The sequence below is a fragment of the Theropithecus gelada genome, chromosome 7a (genome assembly GCF_003255815.1).
Source record: "Theropithecus gelada isolate Dixy chromosome 7a, Tgel_1.0, whole genome shotgun sequence".
NCBI classification, from domain to species: Eukaryota; Metazoa; Chordata; class Mammalia; order Primates; family Cercopithecidae; genus Theropithecus; species Theropithecus gelada.
In genome coordinates, this window is record NC_037674.1 from 25331943 (window position 1) to 25345145 (window position 13203).

General features: G+C 38.6%; 1 protein-coding gene across 1 annotated transcript in view; it reads right to left on the reverse strand.

Moving 5' to 3' along the window:
• The window catches only part of ATP8B4 (ATPase phospholipid transporting 8B4 (putative)), a 264877-nt gene that overhangs the window by 147286 nt on the left and 104388 nt on the right, over positions 1-13203 (reverse strand). The window contains exons 8-9 of the mRNA XM_025390477.1: positions 6421-6491; positions 1964-2046 (exon numbers count right to left, since the gene is read on the reverse strand). Coding sequence (XP_025246262.1) covers positions 1964-2046; positions 6421-6491 — 154 coding nt within the window. The remainder of the gene's footprint in view (positions 1-1963; positions 2047-6420; positions 6492-13203) is intronic.

Here is a 13203-nt window from a genome sequence, read left to right on the forward strand (position 1 = left end):
GTAAGAAATCCACCTAATCCAGCCTGGCTCCTTATGCATTATCCTGGCATCGACTTACAGAGCCATGATTCTTGGAGGGTGTGGTAGAGACAGTTAATGCTCAACAAGTATTCATATTTGTTATTTCCTAGCCTCCCTTGCAGTTAAGTCAGGGCCAGGTGACAATGTTAGCCAATGAACTATAAGAGGAAGAAGAATTTTAAAACCACTGTGTCTCTTTCATCTTACCCTTTGCCCGATGCAGGGACCTCAGACGCCATTAGTCCAGATACTGTGGCTCCGTGACGGAGAAGGCCACCCAACCCACTCAGGATGTGACATGGGTAAGAATAAGCCTTTACTGTGTTTATGCCACTAAGATTGCAGGGTTGTTTATAACTGCATCATAGTGTAGCCTATCTGAGCAAACATCTAGGAAAGAATGGGACCTAAATAATTGTTAACAATCATGCTCTGCTTTTTGATGGTTAACAACACTAAAACTCATGAATTTCTACCTCTTCGTAGATCAATAGAGGTGTAAAGGTACAACTCTGCCAGGAAAGAAATGAGTAATAGTAAATTATATTTAGGTGGCCCTTTTAGGACTCCATAAATATTCAATGAGGTATTTTAAGCAAGTATTTTGATTCATGAACACAATTTACTTTTCTTGGATTCACATAACAGTAAAATTTCATTGAAAAAATTACTTAGTAGAAAATGTGTAATTTGTTTTATTCTAATCAAAATATTCCTTGGACCATTCAGTTTCCTGGCTACTCCCTGACTTAAATCTCAATTTGGAGGAATTTTTTTTCTATAAACATCTGTTATAAAGGCACTCATTTAAAAGAGATTAAAATATTAACAGAATCCAGACAGAGTTTACAAGCAACTGCAAAGCACAGGCAATAGAAGCTCTAAGCTCTGCACTGGAGAAACTTTACAACATAAACTTGCCTGTGCTTTAACTCATGTGATTATGCTAAGACCCTTATCCATGTTTTCCATAAGTGGATCCCCCAAAAACACATTTTGGAAGATTGTCTCAAACTCATGAAAATCTATGAGTAAATAAAGCCAATCTGTATGGATATACTAATATTCTGGGCCAGACTGACAAGTAGGTAAAGCAGGAGACCATTGAGGAGTGAAAGAGAGACTCCAAAGATTCTCTCTGCAGTCTATTATTGTGCCTAAAATCCTACAATCAGTGTTTCTTTCCTTTGACTCTTGAAGTATTGCATTTCTCTGTGGTGTCTTAATCATAAATGCAGATATCCCTAGAATGGACAACATCTGACGGTTGTTCCATGACAACTTAAGAATAACTTTACTAGAATAGAACAAGATATAGGTAGAAAAGGAGAGGCAAGAGAGATTATACTGAAGATCAAGGGACCAGCTGAATGGCATGAAGATGGAAATACTGAAACCATGGTCTAAAATAAAAGTCAACAGATGACCAACTGATTAATAAATCAGAATATTCTTCCTGAACACCTAATATCTTCAAGACATTATACCAAGCACCATACAAGGTACAGAAATATATGAGGCAGGATGGCTGTCTTCATGAAGTTTGAGGTCCGGTAGTTTTTGTTATGGAGCCAGGAAATGGACGGGTGGTTAGACCTAGAGCTAGAAATACAAGGGTAGCCAATATTCCTCCTCAGCAAGTCTGTATATGGCTCCAGGGAGGCCAACATTAGGCAAGTAAAGGATATTATGGGATTGAAGTAAATGATATTTAAAAAGGAAACAAGCATGAAATGAATGATAAACTAATAAAGCCATTCTCCCCTTGGCAAATATTTTTACTCTCTTTAGCGTGAGAATAAATTACAGGCTTTGATGCCTGGAGAATTTTATGTCCTTCCACCAAATAAAAAGAAACATAAGTTGGATCTCACATAATTAGTTTGTTGCTTTGCTTTTTGGGTTTGAGATTTTTGTTTGTTTATCTGTTTAAAATACTTACCGTCAAACCTTGCAAGTCTGTTGATATCTGCTCCAAGTTCCGAAGTAACTGATAGTGCATGGCGGACTTTTAGGTTCGTTTCCCTGTGAAATTATTGACATGACATGAATTTTTATATGGAACAGCCAACAGCATCCGACCAAAGCAATCAGGTGGGTGTAGCACATGCAAAGCCAAACCCAAGAGATCCAAGAAACTCTCCTTTGAATGTCATTCACACTTCGCTCACTGTTTCAGGAAAGTGGGCAGGGCTTCTTGGGCTCCTAAGAGTTGGCATTCTACCCATGGCACATCTTTATAACAACACACTGATCTGTTTTGCATTTTGAAAGAACAGAGGACATAACAAATATGGTTTCATTTGAACCTACTCAGACATCATGCATGAGTTACAAAACACATTTGGAATAGGAACACAGTTGCCAAATAAAGGAAGCTAATATCACTCCAGAGTCTACTATCTACATAGGAGTTTTACTTGCAAAAGATGGTCATGGCTAATTTCACAGTAGCTGAAATTTAAATGGGAAAAGGAATACAGCTTTCATTTTCTTGGAGAATCAATCCAAGAAACCCATAAATCTAAAATAGACAACCTACACAAGCTTAGCAAATCACAGTGAGTTGTGCATCTTCTTATAGGTGGGACCACACATACTTTGGACAGATGGCTCTCTGATATTCATAAACGGCCAGCAGTTAAGATTCTATGGCCATCACTTATGTCTTGTGTTTAAGGGCTTACCATCCCAGTTTTCTCACTGAATTCAGCCTAATTCTCTTACACTGTAGGTTAAGATCAGTTATCAGAGTTATATGTTTTATGGAAATGTTTAGTGATACATTCATTCAGTCAACAAATATTGATTAAATACATACCCGAGTCACCCAAGATACTCAATGCTCCCCCAAAAGGATAGTCATCCTCTTGGGGAAAACAAGTGGTAGGTAAAAAAGCAAACATCACTGTGTGGAATTTTGTGCAAATCCATGAAATAACTCATTGTAGACAGGCAAAAAGCGGATACCTAACAAGGCATCCAATCTTAACCTTCTGTAAATGAACTTCACAATGATGTAGGACAATATGAGTCCAACTCAAGGAATACCATTGTTAAAATAGCTTTCTTCAGGAAAGACTAAGTTGGATGTATAACTGAAGCTAGTTTGTTTAAAAGTAATCTTATTCATCAAAACCTGCTGATTCCTAGGAGGCAGAGATGAGTAGGAATTGAGATAGTCAAGAACTTCATAGATGAAGCAGAAATTGAGCTGGCTTGATGGACAAGAGTGAGATAAGTGGTAGAGAGGCTAAAGGGTCAACATGTCCATCCACTTAAACAACTGTTCAAATAACTGAAATAGTCACACCAAAAAAAGACAGATAGCCCTAGTTCTTTAGCCCTAATCTACGTCATGTCATTTATCAAAGTTTGTCATCATTTTGAATTACTTCCTCAGGATCCTCTCCACTATCTCACTTCTACCTTCAAATGTGAAAAACAAAAGAGTAAGAATAATCACACATAGGCCTTCTTGATACTTTTAAAAAGTATTTTTCAAGACTCCTGATTAATGCCTTCATTGTCATTCCACACTCTTCCTTAATCTGCCTGAGTATCTTGATAAACTTCAAAGTCATTTTCAGCGTAAGAAACAATACCAAAAGATGCTGTATCCCCCTTACTCAGAATTGCATCTTACTATAGTTTCACATCTTGCAAAACCATAGTATAATATCACAACCAAGATATTGATATCGAAATAGTTAAGATACAGAACATTTCTATCACCACGGGATCCCTCAGGTTGTGCTCCATAGCCATACCCACCTCCCTGCCTTTCCCACCTCACCTTAACACCTGGCAACTACTAATCTGCTCTCTATTTCCATGATTTTACCTTTTCAAAAGGCAAAATTTTATAAACAGAATTATACTGTATGTGACCTTTGGGTTTGACTATTTTTAGTCAGTATAATTCTCTGAAGATTCATCTAGAGTGTTACATGTATCAGTAGTTCAGTCATTGTTATTGCTAAGTAGTATTCCATGGTATGAATGCACCACAATTTTTTCAACCATTGACTTATAGAAGGATATTCAAGTTGTTTTCATTTATGGATGTTATGCATAAAGCCACCATAAACATTCATGTACAGATTTTTGTACAAACATGTCTTCATTTCTCTGGGATAAATGCCCAGGGGTGAAATTGTTGGGCTGTATGTTAACTGCATGTTCAGTTTTTAAGAAACTACAAAACCATTTTCCAGAGTGATTGTAGCATGTTACATTCCCACTCACAATGTATAAATGATCCTGTTTCCCTACTTCCTTGCTAGCATTTGGAGTTGTCACTCTTTTTTATTTTAGCCATTCTGATAGGTCTGTAGTGAGGTCTCATTGTAGTTTTAGTTTGTATTTCCCCAGTAGTTAATGGTGTTGAGCATCTTTTCATGTGCTTCTTTACCATTTGTATGTCCTCTTTGGTGATATGTCTCTTTATGTCATTTGCCCATTTTCAAATGGTATGGTTTGTTTTTTTACTATTGAGTTTTTAAGAAGCTTTTTTTTTTTTTTTTTTTTTTTTTGAGACGGAGTCTGGCTCTGTCGCCCAGGCTGGAGTGCAGTGGCTGGATCTCAGCTCACTGCAAGCTCCGCCTCCCGGGTTTACGCCATTCTCCTGCCTCAGCCTCCGGAGTAGCTGGGACCACAGGCGCCCGCCACCTCACCCAGCTAGTTTTTTGTATTTTTTAGTAGAGACGGGGTTTCACCGTGTTAGCCAGGATGGTCTCGATCTCCTGACCTTGTGATCCGCCTGTCTCAGCCTCCCAAAGTGCTGGGATTACAGGCTTGAGCCACCGCGCCCGGCTAAGAAGCTTTTAAAAAATATATTCAAGATACAAGTCCCTAGTCAAATAGATGGTTTACAAATATTTTCTTCTAGTCTGTAACTTATCTTTAAGCCCTTCTAACAGGGACTTCTGTGGAACAAAAATTTTTAATTTCATGAAGTCCAGTTTATCAAGGTTTTCCTTTTACGGATTATGTTTTCTGTGTCAAGTCTAAGAATCTGACTAGCCAGCTCTAGGTTTCAAAGATTATCTCCTATTTTTTTTCTCAAAGCTTTTTATACTTTACATTTGAAATCAATTTCTGTAATACTTATAGAGCTATTCAAATTATCTATGTCATATTAAGTGTATAGTCTGTTTTTTTTGAGAAAGAGGGTCCATTTCTTCTAAATTGTCAAATTTCTGTGTGCACAGTTGTTTGTGGTATTTCTTTTTTACCTTTATAACGTCTTCAGGATCTATACCAAATTGCCATTGTTCATGCATAATATTGCTGATTTGTGTCTTCTTTTTTTTCTTTTATCAGTATTCTTAGAGGTTTGTCACTTGTATTGATGTTTCCAAAGAACTAGCTCTGTATTGTTGATTGTCTTTATTTTTTTGTTTTGTTTTGTTTTCAAGTCTATTTATTTCTGCTCTTTATTATCTCCTTCCTACTGCTTCTTTTGGGTTTATTTTGCTGTTTTCTAGGTTTTTTAGATGAATGATAAGATTATTTGAGAATTTTTCTCTTTTCAAATGTATGCCATAAATGTTCCTCTCAGAACTGTTTTAGTTGTGTCTAAACTGTTCTGACCAAAGTAGGGTCCCACAGACTAAAGCACTATTTGAATAGCTCAGTATGGCAATAATTTGGAAGGCACCAGTTAAAACCATGGACTCTGGTGTCAGACTGCCAGGTTCGAGTCCTGGCTTCACTCTTCAGATGCTTTGGGCAAATTACTTAGGCTCTCTAAGCCTTGATTTCATTGTCTGTACAATAGGGCTTATATAGCATCTATATCAGGATTAAATGATAAATTCCACCTAAAGAACACAAACACATACTGTCATTAAAATGTAAACATTCAATAAATGTTTTTATGCCAGACAAATTAAATCCTCTGAAACAGAACTGCTATATGGTCTATAACTAAATTAAAAATTAATATCAACATCAAAACTGCATCATATTCTGTTTCTCTCTTCTTTTCCTATGTCTTCATTTGACACAGTTCCTAAAGGTTGCCTTTTAAAGTAACATCAGTCCTTCCTTCCCTCCTCAGGGAATCTTGATCTCTACCCCTCTCATTTTCCCTATAAAATCACTTGAAATCAAAACAAGCAGAAACTGTTTTTGAAAACATCTGAGGAATCTTACTGAAGATTCTCTGTGTAAAGTTATTCCTGTATGTAAGTTTAGCTCACTGTTTCTGCAAGAAAATAAATTTAAGAGAAAAGACAGTTTCAAAATTACTGCAGAGTAATTAACTATGGACTTTGCGATGTAAACTCCTATGTCTCCCAAGAAGATACTGAACAAGATTAAGTCTTATCTCTAAAGACATTACTTTTAAATAAATTGAAAACCAACTGAATTATTCCAATTTTAATAACTTACCCATCAAGCTCAGCAGTTTCAACATAACAGAGACCATGTGGCTCACTACTTGATAGGAGAAGTAAATCAGCCTATTTTCAAAAATCATAACAAAATAATACTTGAGAAGTTAGATTGGTTGAAAGTCTTCTACAGTATATCACCTCTTGATTACTAACAAGCCAACAGAGCCTTAGAAACAAAGTAAAAGAAGTGAGATCCTGTTCTACCTCTATGTCATATGCCCTGAACCAAACCCTCCCTCTTCCCTGTTCGTCCTTTATATGCCCCTTGACTATCACAACATAAACAAGCGAAGGAGCTGTCCTATGAATTAATAACCACTTGATTCACCTTTTTTGAATGAAACATATAAATTCTATTTTCTTGCTTTGATAATTACTAACATAAAACTCTCTCCAATAAATAATTGGAAATACATGCACAAACTTTAATTACCTAGTGTCATCAGTTAAAAACAGGGAGCAGACAAAGGAGATGGGGACAAAACAGAAGGGAAATAGATGGAGGAAACTAAAAAAATAAAATAAAAATAAGAGAGGCAAGGAAGTTAAGAAAGAGATAAAGATGGTAAGAAAAAAGTAAAAGATGGTAGGAAGTAAGAAAGGAGAGCTAAGATAAAGTAGGGACTAAGGAAGAGAGCAAGACAGAAGAGAAAATGTAGTTAAAGGCAGTGGGAAGAAATCAGAGACTGAGTAGTTTGGGTTTTTCAGAGATAATCAGTTCTATTCTGATGTCCAGTTGAGCTTTGCAAATCACCTATCACAATTCAGTTTTAGAATCCTGGTAGCTCTCTAAATTGGTAAAGTTCTTATCGATTTCATTTCAAATTTCTAAACTTATTTTAAAAATAAGCATTTTTATAAAATTTTGAAGAGTCTGAATATCTAAAAAGAATTGGCTTAAATTTTAGCAATTTAGTTTGAGACATTAGCCTAACAATTTTCTAGCTATGTCTGAATCTATGATTGGCATTCCAAATCTGTGAAATTTTCTTACCTTTGTTTTTTAAAACATTAGAATTGCTTTGTTCTTGAGTCTTGGGGGTTAAATTTAGAATCAATTTACTTTCTTGAGTCTCAAGCTTTTAAATTTGCAACTCAAAAATAGGGTGTGTGTGCGTGTGTGCGTGTGTGTGTGTGTGTGTGTGTGGTTTTGTCCAAATTGGGATTGGAATAAAACAGAGCTGGGGAAAAATGCCCTGTGACAGCCCCTAAAGGAATAAGTGGGTTTGCATTACCAAGGCTCTTACACAACTCTGAATCAAAGAGCCACAGAAGCTTGTTGAGGCAGAAATTTTCTGACTTGTCACACTGTGAACAGAGCAAAGCCACATAAAGAAAGTGATGTCGCTCTTGGACCAAAAACTACCCATCCTGATTTTAAAGGGAAAAAAAAGTTTTCTGAAAATTCACCTTGATCTTACTTCCCACATTTAAATTTCAATGCATAAGAGCAGGCACAAGGCACTAAACAGGAAAAGAGCTCAATAGTCAGTCTGTGGGCCTGCGCCTCTCCTCCCCTGAGCTTAAAAGGCTCATTTGAAACAAAATCCAAAATTCTCTAATCCTAAGAATCTGTGACTGAATACAGTTATGAAGTATAGAGAAAGATGCCTATTTGTACCCAGGGCTGCTTTTCTTTGAAACTCGAATCCAGTGTTACTGTTGAAGACTGGGCAGGGCTGCATTGACACTCACACCATGGTAAACAAGGGGAGGAGTCCCTGCACACAGCTGGCTAGGAACATGTGACTGAGGCGCCACTGCCATCTGGCGGTCAGATTCTCTCCTGAGCAGTGACCCAGCTTCCCACAGGCTGACCCCCACAGGTTCCAGGCTAACTGTTCCTGCTCACTGTACTCTCTGGGACCGAGACACCTACCTTCCCCACCTCCGCCCATCTCCCCAGTTACCACCTTTCTCTTTGATGTTCTGTGAACCTTCCTCCGGCTTTCTTACTCCGTGATCGCCATGCTGCACTCCCTTCATCTATCCTCCCTTCTCCCTGTCCCTCTGCTGAGGCCTGCTGTTCCCTTTTGTTAACCTCATCCTTCAAGGCATTAATTCATTGTGGTTGAGGAGGGAGTGTGAAGGGAAGGCCCAGGGGGGCCAGGAGGATAAGAGGTCAATGTGCTCATCGTCATGCAGGCAGGCCTATTTTCTAGTGCACTCAGTCATAATTGTGAAAAGGAAAGGGCAGGAGAGCTGCAGAAAAAGCCCTGCTCATCCCTTGTCACCCCTTTCCAGAGGTGCTGTGCCAGGAGTGGAGCAACACATGGATTTCGGGGCCCACCTTCCCCAGGACTCTGAGTCTCACAGCAGGCCTCCTCAAACTGACTCCTCCAGTAAATCCTACAGGGACCCAATTCCTAGTTGATCCAGAAACTTGTGTTCCAGATGTAGGTGTTTATGATTCCAAATAATGTAGCTGATATTTAGTGAGGGTTTACTATGTGTCCAGCACCGTCCTAAGAGCTTCACATGTGCTATTTTATTTAACGTTCACAGAAATCCTGTAGCGCAGGTCCTATTGTTATCTCCACTTTACAGATGAGCAAAGTAAGGCCCAGACCGGTTCTGTAACTTCCTCAAGGTCACACAGTAAGTGGAGGAGCCAGGATTTCAATCTGGGCAGTATGAGGCATATACTGCAAGGGATACCAAAATGATTCAAAACCTCTTTGCTTCAAGGATTTGTATAGTTTAATAAAGGCAGAATATAAGGGTTCTAAGAGCCTTATTAACAAAGTGCTATGAAGGGAGTGCAAATGACAGTGCAACATTGGATTGCTAGTTGAGGAAGGGCATCATGGAAGATTCTAGATGCAGTGAAAGGAGGTCCCCAAGGCAGAATGACTAACAGGAGTAAAGAAGTGGAAAGGAAAAGCATGAATATCCAAACTCACAGGTGGGCCAGGATATCATTAATTCCATTCAGAACCACCTATTATATGCCCCATATTTACTTTCTTTTGTGAATTATTAGTGCCTTTTCTCCTTGCTCTGCCAGGAAAGGCTCTGCTATGTCCTCCATGAAGGAACCAGTGTTTTCCAATACAACGCCCCTTCCCCAGCTTCCATGGACAACAGAAAACAAATATTCCCATTAGAGGGAACCTGAAAAGAATGCACTGAACATATTTGGGTCCTCAGAGTCAAAGGCATTGTCCTCATAGGTTTATTAGTCATAATTAATGTTTGTTGAGTTAAAGAATAAAGTAAAATGTAAAGCAACGATAACACCTTAAAGCTATACAATTATTTAAGGATTTATAAAACCCTCTCTCATAATTGTGTCATTTTACTCTCTTAACCCTGTCAGTAGTATTCTTCCCATTGTATGGATGAGGAACCGGGGAGGTCATATCTGGCTCAGGAGTGAGGGAGGAATAGACTCTACCACACCCACCAGAAGAACTAAATTAACTCATGTAAAGCCCATGGCCCTTCCAAAGTCATTGAGGAACCCAAAGGCCCAAGAGACTTAACGCAATCCTCATGGACACGCATAGCTTAAATTGCAGATCTGGAACTAGAATTCAGAACTTCTGATCCCAAAATGTATGCTCTTTTCCTCTGGTGGGCTACTAAATCACTGGAACACAAAACTATGAAAAACAGAAAGTATTTCACTTTGTTTTATGCTTTGTTTTGCTTTGTTGGCGTTCAAAAATCAAAACCACAATGGTGAAAGAATATTTGGATTGTGGTTCCATGACCTGATGGAAAGATAAATTTGTAGAATTAAGTTGAACACTTTTGGATCTCCTTTTATTTTTTAGGCCATTCTCACACATAGAGTTATTTATCTTCTCTATCATCTACAACATTATCTTTTATTATAATCCAAAAATAAAAATAAAATCAAAATAGCTCATGTATTGAGTCAAAAAACGAGAATGAGATTCTAAAAATGAACTTTGTATGGTGATAGGTAACATTTGTATTTAAAGTTTAAATTTCAGGTCCAATAAATGCATATTGGTTACTAATATGTACTAGACATATCATTGTTTTTCTAATTACAGTGATTTGAGAAGAATAAGAAAAAGATGGTGATAAAGAAGAGAAGGAAGTGTGAGAATAATAATGGACATCATAAAATTTCTTAACAGGCAGGCTGTTCCTCTGGTCAAAAAAAATCCTTGCCTGAATATTTTACCCCCACTTTCTTTTTTTTTTTTTTTTTTTTTGAGACGGAGTCTCGCTCTGTCACCCAGGCTGGAGTGCAGTGGCCGGATCTCAGCTCACTGCAAGCTCCGCCTCCCAGGTTTACGCCATTCTCCTGCCTCAGCCTTCCCGAGTAGCTGGGACTACAAGCGCCCGCCACTGCGCCCGGCAATTTTTTTGTATTTTTTAGTAGAGACGGGGTTTCACCATGTTAGCCAGGATGGTCTCGATCTCTTGACCTCGTGATCCGCCCGTCTCGGCCTCCCAAAGTGCTGGGATTACAGGCTTGAGCCACCGCGCCCGGCCTTTTACCCCCACTTTCTACTGTCATATAAATATGACAATTAGATATAGATCAGAGAGAGAGACACACACACAGAAAGAGATGGAAAGATAGAGATGGTTTATTTACAGCAAATAGGTTGGAACAACAAGTAACTGACTTGAAGCTGTAAAACTTAAAAGAGCAATGAGGGCAATGAGACCACCAAAAAAAAAAAGAAAAAAGAAAAAAAAAAGCACCTCTCTGGAAGTGCGTCCAAGAAAGGTGTTGAAAAAGAATAGATGAAATTCTCTGATGAGTCAAGAAAGAGCAAAAGCCCACTCCAGTCACACCTGGAGTTTAGGTCAAATTAATCTTTCTAGCCCTATCATTTCCAAAGGGTAAAACTGTCCATTCCTGTATCAGAAGAATGCCTTGGTTTTAAAACAATTCTATGAATGCCTTTTTGTGGAGGGAAAGGAAGGACTTTTCAAACAAGCTAAACAACTCAATTCTGGTAATGTTCAAATATACTCATGCCCAGTAAGGATTTTGTTTCTACCATCAGCTAAGAAAAGTGAAACAACACAAGAGCACTGCTGTCAAGTGAAGGAGAAAGGTACACCTGGCTCCCATGGCCCGAGTTCCGGTAGTATCAGGAATTCTGCAGTATGTTTTTCTAACAAAATGTATTTGGTTCTTCTAATGCCAGTCAAACTCCTTGTGGTATCTGAATTATACTCTGCATTTTTCCTGGTTGCGCCAAAAAACTAGGAATTCTGGCAATTCAGCCCAAAAGTATTCTTGAATTTTAAAATGTATATACAAATGCAAAACAAGGGGGTTTGCTACATTAAAAAAAAAAAAAAAAAAAGGTAAGTAACTTCTGAATATGCCAGCTAATTGGCAATCTCTGGTGAGTTATTTTTCCTTGCTTAAAAGTTTACTGATGAACTGACATAAATCAGGTTGCAAATTCTAAGTTTGAACAGCCAGAAGTTATGCATCTGCATTGGGCACAACATATTTTCTGATCACTTGGCTTCCAGCATCCAAGCCCAGAGCCCCTAACGCTGGTAGCCCAGACTCAAGTCAATGAGGATGACTTTTCCAATGCAGTCAGAACAGCAAATGGTAGTGGTTAGAAGTGGGGGCACTTGAGCTAGATTACATAGACTTAACTCCTGAATGTCCCACTAGCAAGCTATTTGATGGCACTGTGCCTCTGTTTTCTCATCTGTAAAGTGAGAGCAATAAGGATACTATATAACCTGCCCTTACTGAGCTAATGTGAGGATTAAATGAGTTAATCACAGAAAGTGCTTGTTAATATTGTCTGGCATGTGACGCATGGTCAATAAATGCTAGTATTGTTTTCATGACCTTCATGACCTGGTTTCCCCCAAAATCCACCTCAGTATAACTCCTAAGTGGGTCTCTTTCAGGGTCCCATAAGTTTTGCCCCCCAAATACAAGCTCTCTGAAGCCCCTGCCAGCTCATACCAGAGTGCAGGGAGATATATTAGTACTCCTAAGTGATTCCAGTGGTTCACCTAAAAAAAATTTTCTTGCCCTTGAAAATGGTTTTGTAGGTGCTGAGTAGGTAGTCATGGGAAAACTTTGAACAAAATTATCTAATCAAGAGGTGCTGTGAGGTGGTTTTGAAGGACTCCCATCCTCGATTATTCAAAGATTAGGCCAACAGAACTACATTTGTAGAAGTCAAACAGAGAACAATGGAGATAAAAATATCATCTTTTTTTGATAAAGCTGTTATTATTGATAAAGACCAGGCTTTAGGTCTGTGGCCCAAATGGGCTTCACCCCTATCAGACAAACGTATCAAACCACAGATGCTGGAAGCTCTAAGTTTCCCTGGCCCTCCCACTACCCCCACCACAGGGATTTGTTTCTATAACATTGATGGCACGGAAGAGCAAAGCAGAACGGACTCTCTGCACACAGGTGCAGTTCAAAAAGAATAAGAATTAAGGAAGCATCACCTAGGTCATGTGTACCACTCCCAGCTCCCAAACTCACCAATCCAAGAAGTCACTCCTAGGAGAGAGGAGAGAGCAAGTGGATGAAAGACACTTAAAGTGGTATTTTGGTGCCGTCCCTCCAAATGAAAACAGGAGGAAGAGTGGAAAATAAGCATTCTCACCCCATCATGGGAACCACCATAAAAGGCTACATCTGTGTGTCTAATACAGTAGCCACAAATCACACGTAGCTATTTAAATCTAAATTAATTAAAATTCAATATTCTGCTCTTCAATTGCACTTGTGCTTGCCTTCTGTATTTCATTTCATTGATGCTTTTGCAATAGCAAGTAAGCATACATACCA